Raw genomic sequence first — 25,599 nt, 5'->3', positions numbered from 1 at the left:
TGCAGGTGGGGACAGTCCCAGTCACAGGGGAGACTTGGATTGGGACAATGGGATTTGGAAGAAAGAAACTGACAACGCTCTCTTCCTCTTTAGCTTTTTTCTGTCTTGGGACCTGTGGGGGCCGTATCTTTGGAGTTTTTGAACTTGTTCTGTAAAGTGGAAAACGAAAGGGAAAATTTTCACTTTGCACCCTGAAGTTTGACATATGGATCATTTGCATCCATTTTTAATTATATTCGAGGATTTGAATTGTCAAGTGATTTTTCGCTCAAATTTTTCTGTGATTCAGGATCGAACTTCGAGGAGGACACTTGGAATGGATGAGCTCCCAAAGAGGGTCTACTGTCTGAGTCATGCGGCATCTTCATCGACCTTGTGTCAAGCGGTCAGTATTGGATCAAGGAATATCTGGTATTGGAGACTTGATCACCGGTCTCGAAGCATCATATTTCGGGGTGTTAATTTTGGTCTAGAAGAATAGCATAATTAAAAAGGTGTGACATTTGCCTGCGAGTCAAATAAACACACTCGGAATTTGTTTTGAGTTCGTGTAAAAACGAAATTTCCATTTAAATTAATACATTGTGACTTATGGCTTCTCCAACGCCAAAATACCCACTCAAATGTTAAGGTTTATGTCGAATTTGCGACATTGACCTTAGAATCGTCTATGTTTTCTAAACGAAAGAGTTGTTAGTCCTAGACGTGACTTGCTCTTTTCTTGGGGAACTTGGGGCTGAAATCAAAATTACAAATTGAGGAAATCAGAAGCAGGAATAGAACCTCAACAATATCTGTTAACAACAAGCGGTCTGAATGTCTAGGAAAAATACCTCAAGAGAGCGTCTAGCTAGCCGATTGGCACAGGGGGCGAAGTGAAATAACCACAACTTCAGGGAGCACATTGAGACGGAGCAAATTTTGGAGCATCTATCAACGTTCAAATTGTAAATTTCCCAAGGGCATAGAGCCCCGCATTGTTGCTAACTTTCTATGAAGACCTTGGAGTCAGATCTTGACATCAAAGGTGTGGGAGCGTCACGAATCCAAGCACGCCGCCGACCTCGCTGCAGCTAAGGCTCCCTGCCAGCCCCTCTCCCTCTCCTTGTACCGGATTCATTCTTCCTTTTCTTTCAGAGGTCCAGCATCATAAAAACGAGAGACTTTGCTAAGATTATCTTCTAAACCAAAAACCAAGAATCATCTCAATCTATATAATTCACTTTCTTATCGCCATGTCCGGCGTGTCCAACTTCTTTTCACAAATATCCCTCATGTATGAAATAAAAAAGAGAAACAGAAGAAATTATCTTGCAGCTCTTAATACATCCTCAAAGCTGACCGTCGGGCTAAAGTCTCATCTTAACTTGCATCAGTCAGTGGAACTTCGATTTCCTCGGCATTTTCTGTCAGCACAAGCAGTTACATGGTCAGCTAGTCAACTTTATCTTCATGGCGGCTTCACTTCTCGAAGTTGGGGGACCATCTCCATTTTCGCATTCTGAACAATACAAGTCTACCTGACAGTTTAGGGCTCTGAAGGATCAGTCCGAGCCTCGGACATATCTATCGTCTCCGTAGGACGATCTCCTCTTACTTCTATAGCCTTTCCCCTTTGGCTTCTTCCCTTTACGACCCGAGAAAAGCACAGATGCAACTGTCAACAGTCCTAATCCAACAAAAATCCACATAGCGACCAGCCAAAGTTTCCAAGTGGAAAAAGACTCGCTGGGACTTTTGTTAAAAGCAAAAGTTCTCTCTATTTGTCCAAACTTTCTTGAAACCGTCGTTTCAGTTTCCTTCGAGTCAACCAGCCCCTTCAAGGTCCCGGGCGGAGGGCACTTCCGCCTGACGTGATGCAAGCGTAGGGCCTCATCCAGGGTTTTGGCACATTCTATGCTGAGGAGATCCCTCTTTAGGAGGTTCTCATCAGTGTGGTGTAGGGTTGACGGGTCAGGAGGAGCCGGGAACTCAGCCCAGCAGGTGTTGACTACGTCGACTTCTCTCCAGTTGGCCTTGTCAAAACTCCAGTTCCCAACTTTAAATTCAAGCCCATAGTGGAAAACTCGATACTTGACTCCAGGTTCCGGGACATAGCCAGGATATATGAGAATCTCTCCGTTTATTATATGCCTTAGTTCAAGCTGCAAGGAGAATAACAGTACGTAAACTTTGGAACCCAACAACATTATTCTCAAGTACTCATTTTCCAAAGTAGGACTAGCAAGTGAATTTCCTATATGCATCATCACCATCGGAATGTCGTTCTAATGGTGAAATTGGGAGAAGTAGTTCTAGCTATCCATTCTTGTCATTGTGAAAAGCAAACAAACAGCGCAAAGGAAAACCACATTGGATCAAAGAATGCTGCATGAGTGCCGCTCAACATTGTCTTTTTGACTTACCTTCTGTGTTTTTCAAAATGAGAAAACAGAATGCTATAGTTGTTTTTACCCATTTTCCATAAGCAAACATGGCCATCACATTTGGTTGAGTATGGGTTTCAATTTTCATTAGTCTTCCAGAAAAACTCAGGAAAATTTTTTTCAGTTATCATTCTCTTAGGTGTAATTTTAGTTTATGTAGTTTCAGTCAGCAAAAGAATTAAGAAAGGGAAGTCAGCCCATTGGAAGTTTTATTAAGGAGATTTTCAAACAATTATTTCAGTAATCTTGACCACAAAAAAAAAAAAAAGAGCACTGAAAATCTTCTGAAATCGCAGAGGCCCAAAAAGAGTTGTCATTACTTAGTCATCCAAAACTGGAAAAAAGAAAAAAAAGGTTTCAAATAGAAAAGGTGGTATACCTCTGCTGCTCCAAAAGAGTAACCATACATCTCACTAATCCACCCCGATTCATAAATATCTCCAGTGAGATTTGTTGCATAGTGAGCTTTGTCTGCTCGAACTTCCTCAGTCTTATGCAACCATAGCATTGCAAACTGTCGCAGATCATCGATATGCATGATTATTACACCTCCAACCTTGTCGCAGGCATCAGGGTGACGTGTATGGAGTTTTGCGAGCTCGTTCTCACACCCAATGAGATAGCTAGCATTCAAAAGGACCAACAGTTGCTCAATTAGTTATAGCAGCACTTAGCTACAGCAAATGAATGTAATGGGAGGGCAAGAAACATCATTTGAAGTTGAATGAAAAATAGTATTTTGATATTTCATAGCAATAGATCATGTTAAGTGACAGCAGTTCCCCTTTAAAACTTGAGTTAGCAGATGGTAAGCAGACTGTGTACTACATGGTTTAATTAATCATACTTTTCAGAATTTAATCAAATACCAAACTGGTTAAGCTATTGGATTCATGTGTTGAACTCGAGGGTTAAATAAGCTTAATTGGATTTATTTCAATTTAAAATATTTTAATTTAAATATCAAGAAAACAATTTAAAGCAAGAAGAGGCTGGTTGAGCAGTAATATGGAGTAATGCATCTTACTCATATGGAGTTGAAACTGGGCGGCCACGAGCGGCACCAAACTCCCAAGGAGTGATTGGCCCTCTTAGGATCATATCAGCATCCAAAATCACAATAAACTCAGCATCAATATCTACATGATTAAGCCAGTGGAGAACAGCTGCTGGCTTGTTAATGGCAGGGTACCTATCACAGCAGGAAAAGAATATAATAAATTTACCCGAAGTATATGAGTATTCTATTTAATGAGAGAAGGGCTGATCTTTTAAATCATGTTATCATATGTCAAGCTTGCATGATAGTTCCTAAAAAAGCAAATTTGGGTGGCACATAAGTTCAAAGCATTAAACGACACCCATCAACGCGTGTTTGATTATCCTCTCCTTCAGAAAAGGAATTATAAAACTCAGAACCTTATTTCATTTTCCAGAAATTTAAAAGTTTTCCCAGTTGACTGTAGATGATTTCCAATAACTTAAGGGCCAATTCATTAGGATGCAAGGACATGAAAAAGGAATGAATTAAAATACAACTACAAATATCATCGAATTGCATCTCTCTCTATTCCAGTGGATCAAACAGGGTATAAGAGTGTTCTGCTAACCACACAGAAGAAAAGGCGAAACCCTTTCGCACAAAACAAGTTCCTTGAATCAAACGGAGCCTAAGAATTTTTCATATCCAAAATTTCTTAGTTTTTGCCTCCCCAAAGAGAGTACAAAAATAGCCAACTTATTGCTACTTATCAAACAAAATGAAAGACTGCATGTATACACTAACAAAAAGAGAAAAAGAGAATATACCAGTCCCCCGTTAAAGGATGACGGCTCATTGATGGAACATAGTGGGTGGGTGCAAGATCATGGCCTTTGTACTTCTTCAAATCTTCATCTGTACAGCTGAGGAGTCTCGTGATATTCCCAGGCTGACCACTCAAACCAAAACTATGCATGAGCCCCACCGTTTGCCAATCAAAATAGGGCGTACATTCAGTGGAAAAGACTGTATGAATTTTCGGATGAGCCACATCAGGTTCATTTGGTGTTTCGTGTTCTTCTGTTTCGTCCTCCTTCTCAGTTGTCATACTCTTAGGGACTAAATATTTTGGTGAGGTAAGATCCGCGAAAGTTTTGCTCTTTAGGAAGCTCAGATACTTTGACCACTTTGGCTTCGAGCACCCACTTGCTGCATGATGAAGCAAAAGGCCCTCATTTAAAGAGTTAATGCATTCTAGGCTGAGAAATAGACCTCTCAATTTGTTCGGGTCAGGCTCCATCTGTCTTACCTGAGGAAGAAAAAAGAAGGTAAGGATTAAATTAGGCCTCATTCCACATCCACCGTTTTCAGCGTCACAGGAATGTATTTTATTATTTAGTAATATATATTACTTAGTAATGCTTTCACACCATTTAATCTTATACATTCATCGTTATCAATTTTCTGTACACAACAGTCATTCTGTGGTTCCATCACCCTCGGCAATACACACTTGATAATACCCCGACCGAAAAAACAGGATATTTCTACCAGTTTTCCAGGGGACAAAAAGTAGGGGCCAAAATTTTCTTTTCTACTCTATTATAATGTTTAGGTAAAAGGAGAAAAATGTGGTGATCACATATAACAATAATAAATTGGTTAAGTACGTGCCTACTGAAGTGGAAACAAATGCATCTTCTCCTTATTTCATCCACTTTGAAAGGAACAATTACAGAACCAAGTAAATGGGAGCTCTACAACTCATCTATGAATGATTACTATCAAGAGCAGTTAAGATGAATAGGAGCAAACATCCTAATTTACATGTTAATTTCATGTATTTTCATATTAATTCTTTTTATCACATACCTGTCTAGGATAAGGAGGTTCAGGAAAAAGCCGGCCACAGTCATAAACAATAGCATCATCATGGTGATCTAATTTACTAAATGACCAGTTCCCAACAGTAAATGGGAGACCATAGTGAAGAAGAATAGGTTCGACTCCAGGTCGTGGAATATAGCCCGGGTAAATCATCAGATCATCATTGATTTTGTGCCGGAGCCCAACCTGAAAGTGCAAAATAGACAAATCAAACATTAAGTAGAGATATTTAGCAAAGAAGAAATTACAAACAAAAAATAATGACTGCCATAAAATGTAAAGACCAACTACTCACTTCAGCAGCACCAAAAGAATATCCATACATCTCACTGATCCATCCTTTTCCATAAATATCTCCGGTTATGTTAGTTGCCCAGTGGGCCCTATCTTCTCGAACCTCCTCCGTTTTTGAGAGCCACAACGGTGCGAGCTTTCGAAGATCATCCATGTGCATTGCTAGAAGTCCCCCAACCTTGTCACAGAGTTCAGGGTGGTGTGTGTGCAATTTTGCAAGAATATTGTCACAACCAATAAGATACCTGAATAACAGTTGTTTGAACAATGAACATAAATTTCTTCTCTCTCTTTTTTTTTTCCAGAATAGAAAGTGCTCATGGAAACTTGTCATATGTCGTCAAGAAATAGCTTTCACTAATCTTCTATGGTGAAAATGTGCTTGTGCAACTATTTTGACATAAAACGTTCTCAGATATGTTAACGAATTTCAACTGCTTAGGCAATAATAAGAAGAGCATGGGAAAACTTCGTTTCAGACCATATCGCAATTTGAGAAAATAAACGAATATTTTCAAAACAAATTCCAAAAAGCATTTGCAGAAGACAACTTCTTGAATAAGTTCTGATGCATTGTCTGTTTTGCAAGCACAAAAACAATTATCAAAAAATTTTGCAGGCAAACCTTAACATTAATTCTTTTGCCGGACCCATCATTACCATACAGTTATCTACCCTAATATCTTCTGTCTTCTCAAATTACAATTCTCCTTTCAACTCTAATTCCATTCGCAATGAGTTTGGGACAAAATCACATGATAAAGTCAACACATATGATACCCATATAATGCCGCGACTGGTCTGCCTTTTTCTGCACCAAGCTCCCACGGTATAATTGGGCCTCGGATTATCATGTCTGCATCCAGAATGACAACCCAGTCCACATTATCTGCATCTTTGCTGTGCTTTAGCCAGTGGACTATCCCAGCAGGTTTGTTGATTGCAGGGTACCTGCGATTCCGGAAGACGCATACATCAATTGCCTTGCATGACAGAAACAGGACTTCCTGAGATCCTCAAGTGACAGAAACATGGCTAATTCCACCCAATAATCTCCAAGGAATCCAACACCAATGGACCACAAAATTCTATCCTTTAGTTTATTCCACCAGCCATTATAAGGATCACGTGATTCCATCACCATCCATCATCACCGTCAGACAAAGCATGTCTCCAACTGATACCCAGAATCCAACCATCACAAGAATTTAACAGATGATCCAGTAAAGGAAAGCAGCATCAAGATCATGCAGCCATGAGAAATGCAGAGAATTGAAAAAGAGAGGAAATTTACTGGGCAATGATTACCAATCACCGGTCTTGGGGTGCTTGCTCATGGAGGGGACCACCATGGTGGGGGCCAGGTCCATGCCCCTGTAGCCCTTGAGCTCTTCGTCCGTACAGCTGAGCAGCCGGGTGACGGGCCCGGGCTGCCGGGCCTTTTTGAAGCTGTGGACGAGCCCCACCGTCTGCCAGTCGAAGTAGTTCTGGCACTCCACCGAGAACAGCGTGTGGATCCTGTACGGCGACTCCCCGACCGTCACGGCTGAGCCGCGCCCCGCCAGCAGCATCAGCAGCGCCGCCGCTGCGGCCAAGATCGAGACTTTCCCCATCGGAGCTCCGCCTCAGGGCCGGGACTGAAATGGGTAATGCCCAAATCGATCTGGCATTAAGAGTTTACGCGGTTGATGGTCAAAGGGGGTGATATGAATGAGGCGAATAAAGAATCCACGGGAGAGATAGAGATGTCATGTAGATTGTTTACTATTTTCTAATGGTGATTGAACATGCAGGGTGGTTGACATTTGGGATTGAATAATTGCAGGGACATAAACAACTGTGAGCTTCAGCAGCTTGTTTGCTAACTATGGCTGTTCGTTCGAGTGAAGTGAAGGTCGATGAGCCGCCGGAGTGACGCCCAGTTAACCCAGTCAGACGTTGGAGGAGGAGGAGGAGCAGGTGGGATTCAAAGACTAGGAAAAGGTCCGAGCCAGCGGGCAACCACGACGGTCTCCTTCCCGAAAAACGACATAGATTTGTCCCATTTTTCTAACCACACAAACAAATAAATATACATTTGATCATCTTTTTTTTTTTTTTCCTAAAACTCAATATGGCTCGACTAATTTAGTTCGAGTCACATGGACTCATCGAAATAAAACTCTCATAATCATAATTTTTCTTTATTCGTAAAATTCGAATTCGAGACTATATTTAAAATAAATAAGTGTCGAATTATTTCAATGAATGCACTCTGACTATGAGAGTTGTTTTTCTTTTGGGTAGAATGATGGTCTTATATACGGAGATGAATGCATTGACATTTGATCAGAGTATAGGTGGGCTAGAGGCTGAGTTTGGTGTACGTGAGTATTAGTTTGGCAAGTCTAGTTACGTATAAAATCGGATAGCGTCACATTTTTTTCTAAATCTATCTAAAATTGTTATATAAAAAAAACATTATGATTTCTTTTTTGTTAAAGTTAACCGCTTGATGCCCACCGTTCTCTTTCTTTCTTCAATAGATCCCAAGCTTGCGAGTAAGGAGATTCCAAAACATCGCATTCTATGAAAAAGAACCCGTTCCCGCGGCACCCGCGCCCAACCTCCTTTCGCTCTTGTATCGCTATGGGGCTTTTTTCGCTCGTTTAGGAAATTGAGGCAGGCTAGCTGCTAGCCCGTGTCAGGTGATAACGACGCTGTAGCATTTCAATTTGTAGTGGCCAAATTATCCAGTAATAATGGAGGCCGGTTGCTCGACCCCAACCGCTAACGACTAGGCAAGCGCATCAATAGCTTTGTCAGTAGCCAACACAGTCAGTGGTGGTCGACATTGAGCGGCTCTTCTTCCTATCTCCCACTTCTCTCTTGTAATCTCCCTTAGGTAATGTTCTTCCTCTCTCTCTTCCCTCCACTGACACTGCATTGTCTCACATCCGATGAACATGGAGTGTTAGGAAGAAGGGGGCCTGTCCGGTGGCATCAAGCCTTCCCACACCTATTTTTCCCCTATTTTAATTTTTTTGGCATTTTCTATTCATCTTAACAAAATTAATAGAAGAGGATACATTAGCCTTAATAGAAGAGGATACATTAGCTTTAATGAGGGAACAAATGCTCCCAAAAATTAGTTCAGAGGCAAATGATTCTCGTCGCAATAGTATGAAATCACATGTTCGATACCTAGTGGGATTACCCGTGCCGCTTTATTAATTATTTAGTAATCTATTGATTACTAGGTGAGCAAGGTGACCATGTGCGCCACTGTGTTATACCGTCTTTCTCGATACATATCTTTCTTTTATTTATAGTCATTCATGTCATACATCAACTATCTATTTTTGAAAGTTATCTGTAACACGCAGATATCAACTAGATATATAATGATAACGGAAATAGGAGACTATAAAAATATTTTCCAAAGTGACATATAAATTAGATAATTGGAAAAAAAATCCTAAAATTCCTAAAAAAATTTCCAGATAAATGTATTATTTCTTTTCAATTTTCTCCTTTTAACTTATTTATTTATTTATTTCTGAGGAATTTTCAAAGTAAATGCTTAGGGCAATATTTTTGATATCTTGATCTCGAGCAAAGTCTACTTATATGCAGTATTTTTCTCAATAAAAAATTTTTAAGATAAAGAAAAAGATAATAATGTTAACACCTCTGCCAAGGGAAATGATTACAACTATTCATTGAGTCCCTCGGTAATCTGGAATATGTGCAAGGCCCTAACCCTATCTTACTCGTGCCCCTTTTAGTGATTATTATCTGCTAGAGTTTCTCGCGACATCATCGAGAGGGTAGCCCAACGTCCCTTCTCTTCTTGTTGAGTCTACGAGGCTTCCATCTCCAAAACATAGAGTAGCTAACTTGAAATATCGACATTAAGGAGTGGGGTTTTTCCAACAGCTATACCCATGCTCTAGATAATCGAAAGCCGTAATAGTTGTTGAACCTCAGATAAAATACTTTGCAGTCGTTAATTTATATTAAATTATTTTAGTTTTCATAAGACACTTTTCATTCGCAAGTAATTTATATGTCAATAGATTGGACGAAAATTCATATGATAAGACCAAAGTGAACTTACCAGAACATGTTGATATTGCTGAATAGAAAATGAATTAAATCGAAATCGAAAAATTAATTAAAGATTAAGGATCAATGAAATGTTTTTTACTTGTTCAAGATGAACAATATGACAAAAGGAAAATTATCTAAAGGGTTGAATGCTGCTGCTACCGAGATCGGTGAGGCGGCAAGCATTGTCAAGTCTCTGTTTACTAGTATAGACGACAAATATGACAGATTGTAGAAAATGAAAGAAACAGAGTTCGAGATCAGGTGGGAAGAAATTATGGCGAGAAATAGAGAAACTACCGCGAAACTCATCGCAACGGACACGGGTAATTTTAGTCCGGTAAGACTTTCCATTTACCAAATATTGTTAGACGATGTTCTTGTGAAGCTTTTTAACAAGTAGTTATGCTTGTAATGTTTCCAACCATGTTAGACTCATCAGTTATGTTCATAATGTTTACCTAAGTAATGAAATTTACATTTTACTATGATATTTGTTTTTGTAAATTGTAAATTAATTTACTTTTTAAAAACTAACCTTTGAGAAATAACCGATGGAAAGTAGCCGTTGGAATTCTCTCAATAAAATGATTTCACTCTCATATGCATTCATCAATATCCTCTTGTCTTCAATTCACATCCTCTTGTCTCCAATTCACTTCCTCCGAATATGGCTGGAAATCCTAATGATCCCAACAACATCTCCATGGATCCATTGGATTGGAAGGAAGACTCGTTGAAACTTGCTATGGATGAGCGCTACGTTGACCTCATTTAAAAGATGTAGCAGGCCATCTCTGGTGAAAGCTCTTCCTCCAAATCGAAAAAGAAGACTATAAATAGGGATTGCGAAGCAAGTCATAAGCAGCCTATGCAGAACTACTTCGTTGACAAGTTAGTGCAGAGACATTTCGACGACGGTTTAGAATGAGGAAGCACTTGTTCCTTCAAATTGTCGAGGGCCTCTCAAGCATTGATACATATTTCCAGCAAAGAAGAGATGCCATAGGCACAACAATCATATCCCCGCTACAAAAACGCAACACGGCCGTACGTATGTTGACTTATGGAGTAGGTTCTAACGCCATCGATGAATATCTTCGACTAATAGAGAGCGCTGCGAATGAATGCCTACGCAAGTTTGCCGAAGGCGTCGTCTCGGTTTTCGGGCCTCAATATTTGCACCGGCCTAATGCGGAAGATGTCCAACGCCTACTACTAATTGGAGAGTCGCGTGGTTTCTCGAGCATTATGGGCAGCATTGACTGCATGCACTGGGAGGGGAGAAACTACTTAAAGGCATGACACGATATGTACATGAGTTACCATGGATCTCTAACTTTAGTACTTGAAGTAGTGGGGGGACCTAACCTCTGAATATGACACTTATTTTTTGGCATGGCTAGGTCGAACAATGATATCAACATTTTAGACCAGTCATCGGTCTTTGATGATGTGTTAGAAGGTCATGCTTCCTAAGTAAATTATGCTATCAGTAGCACCAACTATACTTTGGGATATTATTCGATAGATGATATATATCCTGAATGGGCAACGTTCGTGAAATCAATCCCTCGATGAGAGAAGAGAAAGCTATTTGGAAAATATCAAGAGAGGGTACAAAAGGACATGGAGCGTGCTTTCAGGGTTTTGTAGGCTCGATTCTCTAGTATACGTGGCCCTGCTTGATCGTGGTCCGTGGAGAAGCTTGGAATGATCATGAGAGCTTGCATTGTATTGCATAATATGATCGTTGATGATGAGAGGAACACCTATAATGTCAACTTCGATCCATGCTCGGAGTACGATGATCCCCCCATCGGCGGCTTAACATCGATTCGGTGAGGGGAGCAAAGATTTGCTCCATATGAGGAATATATCCGAAATCGTATCTGGATTCGGGATAAAGAACATCATCTAAAATTGCAAGCGAATTTGGTAACATATTTGGCAATTTAAAAATACTCGCAATATCGACTAAACTTATTTTCCCATACCTCGTGTACTTTTTTCGGTTACTTGTGTAATTTTTTCTCTGTTGTTCATGTAATTTTCTTTCAATTGCTCGTTTAATTTTTCGTCATGTAATTTTGAAATCATTTTTATGAATTTTAGTAATTATTTGTAAGTAAGTATTTAATTAATATTACGATTTATTGATTACTAATTAATATTATTATGTATTAAATAATAATAATAATATTATTACATATTAAATATTGTTAATTAATATTTATTAACTAATTTTAATTATTTTGAGTTATATTCATTTAATAAATGTGGGCCCCATCGGAGATTTAAAATCAGAAACTGTAATTGGAGTAGTGAGTTTATCTTTTTATTATGTTAGTCTCTATCTGACAAAGCCCCTATGTATTAGTGTGGGGCCCAGATCAAGGACTCAAATGAGAGACCTGGGATGGAGATAGTCTCATACTCTCAATAATACTAACTCTTGAAATGTATTTCAAGAATTTTAGTACTTTTTTCATTAAAAATAATCTTCCAATAAGTAAATATTATTTTTATTTATGTTTTTTAAAGGGCCATATGTTACTTACAAAATATATGTTAATTTTTTTTCTAAATTTTATTTAAATTTCTTTTATTTTCTAACTTTTAAACTTTACAGTCTTATATAAGAATTCTATTATTAATATACTATTGTCTTTAATTTATCGCATAGATTTACCAATGTGATGTGTTAGTTTACATTCTCATTGACTACTAGATAATTTTGTTAAAGATAACTATATCTTTGAATATACACACGCTTATACCATATAAAGTTAGTGTAATCTGTGACAATGTAACATTAATACAAGTAAAAGAAATCTAATAATTATTGTTCTAAGACTTCATATTCGTGTATCGCATGGGCAAATTATGGCTATGTATAAAATAGAGCACACGTGTTATGATGATTCGTTATTAAAGACATACCCATTTTAGGAAAGAAGCCACCTTGAAAATTACTAGTTATCATGTTCCAGACTCCCAACTTATACTGGATAAGATCAATACCTTGTGCACAACGTGAAGGAATAAAACACTCATGAAGCGAGCAAACGAGGAACCCGAGATATTTGTTTCATCGTTTTTGTCTTATGACCCTGATCGAATCGCAATCAATCATCAATCTATCAGCACGATCGAATAGATATTACAATTTACAAGGACTCCAGGCTCTGTGGATTGATAACCGATTAGCCGTCCAAAATTTATACGTACGGGGGTGATCTGTAAATCGGTAATAGTTCTAGCGTAGTATTTGCAATTAAGTTAATTTGGAGATGTAGTTTGTAATTATGTCCTTTTTATAAGTCTTGGTCGGCCCTCGTCGGGCAGGACGGCGGGCCCTCATAGATCCGACCTATAAAAATTCCTATGCGCCGGTTAAATGAAACCAACCGGCTGACGTGGCAACTCTCATTGGACTACCCATCGCAGAACCAGCTCCTGTCCGATCTCCGCTTCGACGGGAACGTCATTGATGATGACGACCTCCTTGAGATGGAGCCGCCTAAGCTGTCTCTTTATCTGTTGTTTATCACTCCCTCTGCAGTTCATCGCGATCTCTTCGGCCTCACTGTCCCAGGTAATCCGCATAGCTCCTCTGAGCTGATTCCTATGTTCTTTCCTTTGATGAGGTGCCGCCTCCTCGGCCAGTCTGTGGATCTTGAATTTTATGAACTGGGTAGTTCTTGATCCGGTTGAAATTTTCCATCTTTTGAACTTGGTATCCACTGATCTTTGCATAATTTCATTTTGGATGTTAAAGTTCATATCTTCACAGACTGTTACGTGCGTCTATCTCCTGTTTGACGTAATGCCGGCAAGAATCTCTGTACCACTGTTTGGTTCTGTTTAAGCTGCAAAAATTCTTATCGCATAAAGATTTTTAGTGGCAGAGCCATGGTAGTTAGCTCAGCATGGGTTGCCAAAACCGACAAGTTAACAATCAGATCAAGTCCTGTTAAATCATAATTATCCTCCATTCGGTAGTTTTACCTTTTTTGTCATACTAGAGCAGAGATGGGAGATGGGAGATGCGATGCTATTTACAACTTCGTTCGGTTTTTTGTTTTCGTACTCTTAGTTTACTTATTTCCAATCGGGATCAGGGTGGCCTGATCATTAATCATTTGCTCACACTGGTTGCTCATTTCCAATCGCACTATACATCGCCATTCACCTGACATGGACCTTTGTTTTCTTCCCCATCCTGGTATATTTTTTTTGCAGCTGGTGGTATGGTGGTTTTCATCTAATGCAACGTCTTTTCTTGTTTTGCTTGTTTCAGGATTCTGAAGCATCTGCAGCTTCAAGGTCTGTTTGCTGACTTCATCACACTTGTACAAAGTCTTACCATTAATTACTTTTTATCCCAATAGACTCGCATTATAATGGTTATGGACTTATGTGGATTGTCTTTGGTGAAGCAAGTCATTGGTTAATATAGATGAAAGTTTATGACCCGTCACTCATTTGTCCATGACGGTTTGAAATTACTTACTAGTTATCGGTATTGTACTCTGAGTTGACACGTGATATGCGCCTAACAATATTAATAATCCTTAGAAACTTGGGGCTAGAGCAAGGTGGTTCACATGAAGTCCACTGTTCGAGGGAAAGGAGCAGAGCTGCTTCCAAAATTATAGATGAGGTGAACGTAGAATATATTGGTGCTTTTCTATACATTTTACTTAATCAGTTGTTGGGAATTCAAATGCGAAATCTTACAACTTTTTGCAGTATCTCACGCCCTTCCTAGAAAAGGAGAGATATCAACTTTCGACAAACTGTAGACTCCACCATGAAAATAACCTGTACAGGGATCAGGAACAGCACAAGATCCATACCGATATAAATGAGTGGAAGTGTGGGTACTGTAGAAAGAGATTCTACGAAGAGAAATATCTCGATAAGCATTTCGACAACAGGCACTATGATATGTTGAATACGGTATGTGGTATATTCAATATCATTTCATGTCTTTTTGTATTGGAAAGATTTTCTAGCTATGATTCTTCTTTGATTGTTCACTTCTGTATCATAAAACAATGGACTGCTGGTCCCCTTATACGGTAGCCAGCTCAGTTTCCTAGCATAGTTTGGTCCCCTTATAACTAGGATATGCCTAATCTGCAAATGGTCAAATTCTACCTAACTGCTTGATCAGTACGAGATATTCATGAAAGTCTGCTACTTTAATGCTCTGATATAATGATATTTATATTGGTCCCATATCAGATTCGACGTATCAAACTAAATACACAGAGTCGAATTGTTTAATTACTCGAAGTTTCTCTAACTTTAGAATGAAATCAAATGGCCAGTGTCATCAATATACTCATATCATCTGCTGATCTAGTCAACATTGGTTGCTCATGACTTATCCTCTAAAAGTCTAAGTTTGTTGTGTGCTTCTTCGATTATGGATTTTGCTTTGGTTTGCCATATTAATGCTATACTAAGAGTCTCATACTACAAATAAAAACATAAAAGAATGCGATTCCATGGCTTTCCAATTTGATTGTTATTAATGCCAATCCCTTGTCATTCCATCATACAATGGCCCTTCAAAAGTGAAAAATGGATAACATTTGTTCTCATTCCAGAGCCATGGAAGGTGTTTGGCAGATTTATGTGGAGCATTGCATTGTGATTATGTGATGGACTCCACACCAAAGAAGTCCAAGTGCAACCCTGCTGCTGCGGCAAGGAACGGACACTTATGTGAGGTGCACAACAAGAAACAGTGTCTTCTTTTCCTCTATAACATTTATGATTTGGCATTTTTTATTTTTATTTTTTCTGTTATCGCAGTATGATATGATGTGTATGCTTGACTTCTGCAGAGCCTAGCAGATACTTGTTTCCCAGTTAATCAAGGTCCTTCAGCAAGCCGTCTTCATGGTATGGTTGAACATCTCTTTCCACTTGCTCGACTCATTGATTCAGAACTAACTTTTGTTACTGTCTTCAGTCAATAATTTTGCTATTAACAAATTGACAGAATTTTTCTTGCGCCAATTCTGTGACGCTCACACCTGCTCTGGAAGCCGAAAACCCTTCTCAAGGGGACGCAGGGTAAACCAAATTCCATACCCTTCATCCTCTTCCCTTTAGTTCCGTCCACATAGAAGCAGAAATTGGTCTCCGCAATTTAGATTCTATTCTTGTGCCTTTGCGTGACTCTTGCACTTGCTTGACTGTCGTCTTAATATCGATAAACCTGCAGAAGAGGAGGAGTGCGTTCTATATTGTCATCTCCATTTTGGTTCTTCTGCTGCTTCCTCTGTTCTATATCTTTATCTACTTGTATCAGAGGTATGTGATATCTTCGCTTCTCTCTCTCTCTCTCTCTCTGTATTTTTTTTCTTCTCTCGTTTATGGTCCTTCTGAAAAGACTCAAGAACATGACATGATCAAAGTTTTCGTGTGACAGGGGAATCAGAAGTGGCACACAAGATCTTAAGCGCATCTCGCGGACCACACGGAAGAAAAAGCCCTCATAGACATCCCATTACGAGTTTCGATTACAATTTCATTGTAAAGAACACATTTGTAGTGGAAAAAATGCATTTAAAGGATCTTCTGTCGAGCAAGAGTTTGATATTCGTTTGGTTGAGTCTTCTAGGTAGTGATTGTTTCAAGGGTAACATGCTGATTCTATTCTTGAGTAATGCCACACGACCAGATAAGGCGTACACATTTTAGCACTGCAGACTGCACAAAATCCATACACCTCGCAGGCGTCAATGTTTTGTTCTGTTGCCATCGTACCTCGACAATGGTTCAGTACCAAAAGATTTGGCCATCCCAACCTATTACCTGTCTAGCAGTGAAAATTCACGTTTCAGTGTCTAATCTCAACCAAAATTCATCCTCTGTTCTTGCTCCTTGATGTATTTGCAAAGTTCTCCATCCCAGAGCCACTCCAGATTGTAGGTTTTCTGATATATAGAAAAATTTTGCCTTTTTTTCTTTTGGTCTGGTTTGTAAAACAGGATGAATATTTCAAATCCCCGATCGCCTACAAAAAGATGGTTAGAAAATGTCATTCATTTTAATATTTATCTTTATATTTATAAAAATGGACTTAATTGCCTTCAAACTCTGGAGACAGTGGTAGTAGATATACAAATTTTTTTTAACCCTTTTAAGTTTGCAACTTGGTATGTGGGAAATCCAACGAATATCGACTGATCTAGTTTAAGCCAGTCGACCCACTAAGCAGTAAAACTTTCTCAGCGTGAATTTTCTCTATTCACAAGACTCGAATTCTAGACTTAATTTAAAGGGAACAAACTTTGAAGTTTGAACGGCTTGAACTAACTTACTTTGATGGTTGTAGATATACATTATTAGCTCTCACGCACTTTGTACGTGTGAGATTGTTCTCATGTCTTTTGTGCAAACTAAAGATTGCTCAATTTAAAAAATATGACCCGACTTTAAAATTGGATAGTGGATGAAAAAATGCAAGAGATTCTTAGGTAATGGAATGGTTGATTTTTTTAAAAAATATTTCTTGATATCTTCCTTGAAAAAAAAAAGAAATTTTAGTAATTCGCTTTATATAAAATAAAGTTCGATAATTTTAGAAAAGGCTGTAGTGGTTACAAAATAAAGATCCTCCGCATTGTGGGCCAGTAGAAGTATTTGCCTCAATGCTTTGTTAGCTATTGACCTGCCTCTTTCTGGTGCTCCACAAATTCCTTCGTGAATTTCTCTTAAAGAGGAAGTTCCCTTCACTTTAATCAACGCGTCTTAACAAAGGATGAGAAAAAAGCCCTTTATATATTGGACCTCATCGACCAACGTATACATTGCAGTCCTCGTCTGTATTTTCGTCGATAACTTCTTATTTTCGGGTGACTTGCCCTCAATGACTGGAGTCATCCAACTCCTTTTTGGTCATTAATTTGCATTACTTCTAGTGGAGTAAAACGAGCCGAGCTCTTAGCTGTTCCATACTCCACAAAATTCACTCTGGCCGGGGTGAAATCTATGGCCATTTTGGCCAAAATGTCTGCTGTCTCATTTTCAGCTCGCAGAATTAAGGTTATTTGATATGAATTGAAGTGAGCTAAAACCTCTCGAGCCCGTCCCAGATACAGCTTCATCCTTTCAATCTTCGATTCACACTCCCCATTAATTTGGCCAACAACGAGCTGCGAGTCACTTTTAACATGTTGCCCACTCTGAATCCTTTAGCGATCATAAGACCTGTTATCAAAGCTTCATATCCAACTTCATTATTTGTTGTTTGGAATGGCAAGACCATAGCGTACTTCATCTGCTTTCCTTCAGGTGAAACCAACGTAGCGTCTCCTCCAGCTCCACGTTGAGTATCCGAGCCATCATAGTGCAACGTCCAACTTTCCACGAAATTTCTTTGCTCGACTTCATTATCTTGCTCGTTTTCGTTCCTTGTGACCTCCACCACCAAGTCTGCCAATGCCCGTGCTTTGATTGCGGTTCTCGGCACATACTCAATCCCAAATGGGCCGAGCTCAATAGCACACTTCACATTTTCCCAGAGCGTTCAACCTTATGAAGGACTTGCCTCAAAAGCTGATCAGAGTAAACAACAACTGGGTGTGCGTAAAAATAAGGTTGCAAATTCCGGGATGTGAAAACTAGGGAAAAGCAGTCTTCTCAATCATCAAGTAATTAAGCTCGGCACCTCGTAAGACTTTGCTGATAAAATAGACAGGCTGTTGCTGCAATCCCTCTTCCTTGATGAAGATCGCACTTACTGCTGCTAGATAAACATAAAAGTGTTTCCCCCACTTCAGGCTTTGCTAATGCGAGCATGGAATTCAAATACCTCTTAAGCTTGTCGAAAGCTTCATCGCACTTTTCATTCAGGCAAACCTTTTGGCTCCCTTCGACGTTTCCAAAAAATGGAAATGAGTTAGTTCCATTGGGGGCTTTAGCTTTCTTCCTTTTATACTCGGCTCAAGCTCAGGTCGGTTAATACTAGTGCCCGACTGGGCCTGGTTAAAGGGTTGAGTGAATGGTAAATGGGCCCTGGGCCTCACAATGGCGAGTTGGGCTCTTCCAATTGGGCTGGGCCTCATATCCTAAAGCCCGAAAAATCCATTTCCCTTACTCCTGTCCTTATCAGATCAGACCATTTTGTTCATCTCTTCCCTTTATTATAATTAATCTGAATGTGAAATGGAAGATCTCGCAATTTCACTTTTGAAACCATTGAAAACAATGTTTAAATATGTCCAGAATAAGAAAGGGGCAATTATCGAATCGGCCGCAGCATAGGAGAATCAATGACAAATATTAGTGAAAAATAAGGACTACATAATTATATATAGATGTAATTGATTAATTGTTCCTTTAGCTCTTTTTAGGCATGCCATCCATAATTAACATTATCATCATCTTAATTAGTTCATATGTCCTGATACATATATAGGTCCGTACCCGAAAATTTAATACTACCCTAATGATTATGATTAAATCTTTTTGGGCTACATAGAAAGGCATATACCTCAATTAATTTTGTTGGCCCTTATATTTTAAATTTCCTTTCCTTTCCACGTATTAATCCTTTGCTCTCGGAGCAATCGATCAGGTAATTAAATTATTAATCCTTTGCAGATGACAAACTTATAATTTACACTTATCCGCCTAAAGTATTAATTATTCATAAAATTAATTAGCTCTATTTGAAAGTTTATTATAACATAGTAGAATGATTACGATGTGGATAATTTTATAGGTGACGCCAGCCACATGGCTCCGCAGTCTGCACATCATCTAATGACCAATGTTATTAGTTAATTAGCCAAAATTAAAAACATAAATTGCACCAACTTGACATTGATTAATCTGTTCTTTTTTAAGGGCACCAACTTGATGTTGATGGGGGAAGTGGTTATGTCAACCGTCTTATATTTGCCATATTTATACAAAATATTTATATATCTCCAGCTGGAAGCTGCTTTGAGATTTTGTATCAATAATAAGGAGCATTTGGTTTAAGTATTGTCAAAGTAGATTACGATAGAAGTTCGTATAGGTATTTGAATACTGTCACATTTAGTGAGCACATAGTGACTTTGTTAGAGGAATAACCAATGTAATGCACTCTGTTGCGATTGATATGCAAAATTAATAATTTATAAAAAAAAATGTGTAGTTCTATGAAAATTTCCTAAATTTGTTTTATACGTTATACTCATAATTATGTTTTGCTACCAAATTTGTTATTACTTAATTTATTTTATACGTTTATACTCATAATTATTACTCACAATAAGATACAAATTAAAAATATATGGGTTGAAACAACTAAGTTATATATTAACGGAACACATCATAAATTTTATATATTAATAATGCAAATTAAATATAAGTTGAAACGATAAAATTTAAGGATCTAGAATACACATTATAAATTATATACTACAACTTTTAATTATATATTATAATTGTTGAGCATGTTGTGAACTGTGTGATCATATTGCATTTACCAGATAATTTCGAGATAATTGTAACTCATCCTTTTATGCTCCAAGAGAGATTTTAATTCCATATTATAATTTCAAGCGTATATCTAATGATTGAAGCTTGTGTACTGGTACTTACGAAACGTTTAAGCAAAATTGATATTTGCACATGATTTTATGTATCTGATTGTCTCTTGAGGTCCTGAAAGGGACACTACCTAGTCAACAAATCAAATAAGACATTGGTGCCTGTAAAAGGATTATTAGTTGCCTTAGACATATAGTACCAGGAAAAGTTTGAAGAAGAGATTGACTAAATCAATTATAACTAAAGTGGGTTTTTCTGCTTATAATATCAATAATTAGAAAATAACACAAACATGGATTAGTGCAGGTGGTCAGTGCCTGTTGTCTTAAATAATATATTGGGTCTGCGTCTCGTTAATGGAGAACATCTACAACGGATAGAATTTCACCACTTAGTGACTTGGTTGACCCTCAATTAGATTAACGGGACTTGTTGGACTTTTGGATGCCAGCTAGTGCACACTAAAAAAAACTAATTCTATATATATAGTTGATTTGAAAAAAGCAGCAGCACTATATTATGAGTTTGGAATCAAATCACATAACAATTTAGTATCAATTTGAATGTTTTCAGATTGCTAATCTCTATTACACACACACACACACACACACACACACACACACACACACACACATATATATATGATATTTGAATTATTGAGGTGATGATACAAATGCGGTTCGGATGGCCTATATATGCATATATTGCTGATTTACGAACATTATGACATTAAAGAAGATTTTATAGTTCTGAATTTCTAACTAGTGTGATGATAATATAACTGTATCCTTCATAAATATTATATATACAATAGTACTCCCAATAGAGACCAATTATTTAAATACTTATTGCATTCATGTGTTTGGAACGTATTTTTTTTTCTCGAAGTATTTTTTATTTTAAAAATTTGTAATATTAATGAGACTTTTTTCCTGTTTCTTGATGTTGTTTATAATTCAAATATTGGTTTTGTAAAAACAAAAGAAGTACTTCTAAATCTGTCTATATATATATATATAAACAAAGGCCGAGCCGAATTCTCATGTTATCACATCATCAAAAATAAGAAATTGAGCTCTCTCATTTTTCCATGTTATCACTTATATATTAAGAGTTTTTTTTATAATTAATTATACAGTTAAATATATATTATTTGCATAAAATTCAACAAAATATTATATATATATATTAGTTGCTATTCAGAAATTTTTTTATATTGTAGCTATCGAATTACTGTTCATATATATTGTAGCAAAATATAGAGTTAGAAACCAATATTAATGAGGATTTAATAATATTTATAGAGTTGCCCTTTTCACTATGGGAAATATATTCTTACAATATTAACCACAATCAAATTCCCATTTTTGTTTATACAATCAAATATATTCTTATAATATTTATCTTGTTTGTTTATTTATTTTTACTAACCTAACATTAAATATTCATAATATTTTCTTATCTAATACATATAATAGAATATATATATTATATTTTCTTCATTTTAGAAATATATATGTACATTTGCAATATATATCATATATTGAGACTTAGACTACTATTACCGATTATATAGGTGCCGTGTATATCATGTAGTGGAACTTAGACTATTATTTCCTAAAATAAAGATTTCATTATATTGGAACTTTTATATTCAATATGAAATTTCCACATTATATTGTGAGGTGGTATAAAAGTTTATCGTATATTAAAAAAGCGACCGAAAGAAATAATGAAATAATCAATTTTGATATTATTTTCCTTGGTAAAGCGGCGTACTTTGTGTGTTTAACCAAGTATATTATTTTATTAATCAAAATTAAATTTTTACTAATTTATTGTTTCTAATGAAATTAGGATTCATTGATGCATGTAAGTATAAAAAAACCTCAAATTGATTTGTCCTAGGCCTTACTTTTCAAAGAATCTTTTACACAATTAATAATTTCAAGATAATTACACTCTCATTGGAGTATCTTCTAGTTGGTACTCAAGTGAAGATATCGTTTTTGCTTAGTCGATATGAATGATTTTTTGTAATTTGTTGATATCCTTAATATAATTCATTCGGTTTTGACTAAATTATATTTATGCATAACGTATAAAATTATTTAGATTAATTGCAACAAAAAATTATTCAATTGCACCTATGCAACGCGGGGGTCATTAACTAGTTACTTTATATTTTTTATGAAGTATTTAATTTTCAAGTAAATGACAAATTAATGTAAAAACATATAGCTTAGGAGCTTTCTAAATAAAGCTTCACTTCCTCTCTAGGCAACTCCTGCAATGCATATGAATATTGACCAAAGGAAAATTTTCAAATTTGTAAGAAAATTTACAAATTAAAATAATCTTTGAACTTATAATGGATTTGTTTTCTAGTGATGCTCATAACTGAAGAAACTAAAATCAAGTTTATTAAAAATTGAATCAGAAATTAAACTTCTTTTCTAATTGTGTAATACCAATACTAATTCCAAAAATATAGTCGACCGACAGCAAATCTATGTGACAATATCACATCCATTTTCTGTAGTGGGAGAAAGGAGAAAGTCTTATATGTAACGGTCATTACCAGGTGGCAATGATCAGTCCAAGTTGAGAGTAATGAATTTATTTATTAGACCCCCCTCTATTTGATTTTACTTGTACTATACATAAACATCTCATTACACATATATATATTTTTGGTAAATCTTATTCTATATAATTAAAATCAAACATAAGACACCATCTCGTCACAGTACCTCTCTTATCCATGTTCTCTCTCGCTTTCCTCAGTGTCATCTACTGCTACTGCCAATACTTACCCCGTGCGATTGCCAGCGGCTTCGATGATCGCCGACAACCTCATAGGTCCAGTCTGGTTGTCACCAACGGGGTTGGAGCATGGGGGAGTGGGTGCTTCCTAGCCATCTCTCTTTTATTTGTTCCGGATTTTTTTTTTGAAATTTTCTTTATTTTCTTAATTTAAGTCACATGCACTGCACATGATTTTTCGTCTATTTTGACGGATATGATAACGGCAGGGGCACGTATATATTCCTCATGCCATTGTTGAGGGTGCAAATGTTCTTGAAAAATTGTTTAGGAGGCAACACTGACCGAGGCCAATAGTATAGGTGGTGGAAATGTAATTTCTCCTTTAATTATTAGTATCAATTTGATCATTTTCAGCAATATTGCTGATTTCTATTGTATATGATCTCATGAGACAAATATGGCTGGGTACCTCTCTCTCTCTCTCTCTCTCTCTATATATATATATATATATTATACTATTATTTAAGAGAGAATTTCATTTTTTAATCACAACCACTTTTCCTAATGTTAAATTTTAGTGTATTAATATTGAAAAATTAAAAATTTTTAAAAGTAACTACTCTATTTCCTCAAAATTTTCCTCTATCATATCCTTTTCTATGATTTTTTTAAATTTTAAATAAGCAAATTCTTGAAAGTCTTCAAAAAGTCCGCTGAAAAAACAACCACAAAATCGTTGCATGGGAGAAGGCTATATATGTATATAAAATTGTATCCCACACATTAAATAGTGTTAGAAAGGTAATTTTTCAAATATTATGAGGTCATAAAGGTAAATGTGTAAATAATATCCAAGATTAAAATATACTATCTTAAATAAAATAAATACTATATTAATGATATATTTACATGAAATAAATGCAAATAAAGAATGACGTAAGTATAAATATATATACAATTAATACACATATATACACAAAAAAAGAAAAATAATTTTTTAAAATTTTCCTCAAAACATAAATAATTGTTTGAAATTTTATTAAAATAAATATATACTTTGATCTCTCATGAAAATAATTCATTCATTTTAGATAAATTGTACAAATTTTAGCTAACTTTATTTATATAGATATATAAACTTGACTACAATTAATGGATGGGAGTGTATATATGTCTTATGAACAATATGCTTAGAGGATAAATATTATATATATATGGAGAGAAATAAATTAGGGTCAATAATTTAAATTGTTCAATATGCTAATAAAATAGTATTAATTTCCACCTCCCAACACTATAACTCGGCCACAAAAGATAATGTCTACTAATTATATGCATTGAATGGTCTAATAATAGTATTTTTACCTTCAATGCCAATGCCAATGCCAATTCAAAGTAAATTTTACCGCCAGTGTTGTATAATAAATGGGGTATAATATAAATATATTATAATTCATAGATTGATATGTTAAATAAAAATTAATTAATAAGACATATTATTCGAAATAACAACAGTAACTATGAAAATGAAGAATAAATTAATTCGAAACATTATTGTTATTTCAATAGTAAATAAATATTTGTAATATGAGGAAAATAAAGAAAATTTATAATTATAAGAATTTAAATTTTATTGCATAACGTTTTAGAACTATTGTAAATCTTATAAAAATTCAATTAAAATAATTGATTTGTTTTAACTAATATTATTCAAATTCACAAAATTTAATACATGAGATTTACATACGAGAATAGCACAACATATAGTGAAATTTGATTTTTTTTGAAAAAAATAAAAATTATCCTAAAAAACCTTTATTTTTTTTATAACTCATCAGAAATCTCAAATAAAAAGAATATTGTAGAACAAAGAGATTGATATATGAAGAGATTACCCACACTCTACGACATCAAAATATAATAGGAAAACAAGTACAATAAAAAAGTTATAGTTACTAATTTTTTTTATTGGATTGAAAAAATGATAATTTTGCAAACATTAGATCACTATTTTTTTTCTATTTCTCCAACATATTTGTAATATATGAAATTGATTAAAATTCCTAAAGATATTTGGATATAATTAGTATTATATACTATAAAAAAGAATATCTTTTCATGAAATTCATGAAATTTAACTAAAAAAATTAAGTTTGAATTATGTAAATAATAATACATTTGCACGGGTAAAAAAAAACTATAATGTACATATATATATATATATACATATTTGCTAAGTTAAGAAAATTATGACGTTAAAAGAGTATTTATAATTCTGACTTTCTAACTAATGGGATTGAATTGCAATATAAACTAAAATTACTTAATATCAAAATAGGTGTAACAAAGCATGTGACTTGGTAATCAAGAGGTTCGATATTCGATACTTGGTGGGATTACCCGTGCCCCTTTATTAACTATTTGGATTTATATTTTATTATACTAGGATCACGGACTTTTTTTGTAATCGAAAAAAATATACTTATACTCTTTTTAAAAATGTTATATATATATATATATATATATATCATGATAGAAGTAGTCACTTAGGTATTCTAGAAATAGGGAAAAGAAAGGTTCTAA

General features: G+C 35.9%; 2 protein-coding genes across 3 annotated transcripts; one reads left to right on the top strand and one right to left on the bottom strand.

Annotated features, from left to right (window-relative positions):
• Window positions 1–777: 777 nt before the first annotated feature.
• LOC116213910 (peptidyl serine alpha-galactosyltransferase) lies at window positions 778–7,630 on the bottom strand. Of its 2 annotated transcripts, XM_031549050.1 has the most exons (9): window positions 7,355–7,630; window positions 6,898–7,252; window positions 6,370–6,540; window positions 5,591–5,834; window positions 5,281–5,481; window positions 4,236–4,717; window positions 3,454–3,618; window positions 2,806–3,049; window positions 778–2,144 (listed from the first exon to the last, which is right to left on the bottom strand). In XM_031549050.1, exons 2-9 carry the CDS (start codon window positions 7,200–7,202, stop codon window positions 1,545–1,547), a joined length of 2,412 nt encoding a protein of 803 aa, XP_031404910.1. In that variant the 5' UTR covers window positions 7,203–7,252; window positions 7,355–7,630; the 3' UTR covers window positions 778–1,544. The 2 variants fall into 2 exon arrangements, with proteins under 2 accessions (XP_031404910.1, XP_031404911.1); XM_031549051.1 differs by lacking the exon at window positions 7,355–7,630 and having other exon boundaries at window positions 6,884–7,024.
• Window positions 7,631–13,036: 5,406 nt separating this feature from the next.
• LOC116212809 lies at window positions 13,037–16,343 on the top strand. Its single transcript, XM_031547517.1, has 9 exons — window positions 13,037–13,276; window positions 13,982–14,007; window positions 14,260–14,344; window positions 14,434–14,643; window positions 15,300–15,422; window positions 15,540–15,597; window positions 15,698–15,771; window positions 15,923–16,011; window positions 16,130–16,343. The coding sequence occupies exons 1-9, from the start codon at window positions 13,172–13,174 to the stop codon at window positions 16,197–16,199; spliced, it is 840 nt and encodes a 279-aa protein (XP_031403377.1). The 5' UTR covers window positions 13,037–13,171; the 3' UTR covers window positions 16,200–16,343.
• The last annotated feature ends 9,256 nt before the right edge of the window (window positions 16,344–25,599 follow it).

The sequence above is a fragment of the Punica granatum genome, chromosome 7, assembly GCF_007655135.1.
Source record: "Punica granatum isolate Tunisia-2019 chromosome 7, ASM765513v2, whole genome shotgun sequence".
NCBI classification, from domain to species: domain Eukaryota; kingdom Viridiplantae; phylum Streptophyta; class Magnoliopsida; order Myrtales; family Lythraceae; genus Punica; species Punica granatum.
The sequence above is the reverse complement of the archived record's forward strand: the minus strand, read 5'-3'. Positions and strand labels throughout refer to the sequence as shown.

Bases quoted from the DNA above. Each gene is read 5' to 3' on its own strand.
- LOC116213910 (XM_031549050.1), bottom strand. From the start codon at position 7,202: ATGGGGAAAGTCTCGATCTTGGCCGCAGCGGCGGCGCTGCTGATGCTG. The intron at 5,482-5,590 runs GTGAGTAGTTGG...TTGCACTTTCAG, and splicing joins ATTCTTTTGGTGCTGCTGAA to GTTGGGCTCCGGCACAAAAT. The intron at 3,050-3,453 runs GTAAGATGCATT...TTTGAATGCTAG, and splicing joins CCAGTTTCAACTCCATATGA to CTATCTCATTGGGTGTGAGA.
- LOC116212809 (XM_031547517.1), top strand. From the start codon at position 13,172: ATGATGACGACCTCCTTGAGATGGAGCCGCCTAAGCTGTCTCTTTATC. The intron at 14,008-14,259 runs GTCTGTTTGCTG...AATAATCCTTAG, and splicing joins GAAGCATCTGCAGCTTCAAG to AAACTTGGGGCTAGAGCAAG. The intron at 14,644-15,299 runs GTATGTGGTATA...TTCTCATTCCAG, and splicing joins ACTATGATATGTTGAATACG to AGCCATGGAAGGTGTTTGGC.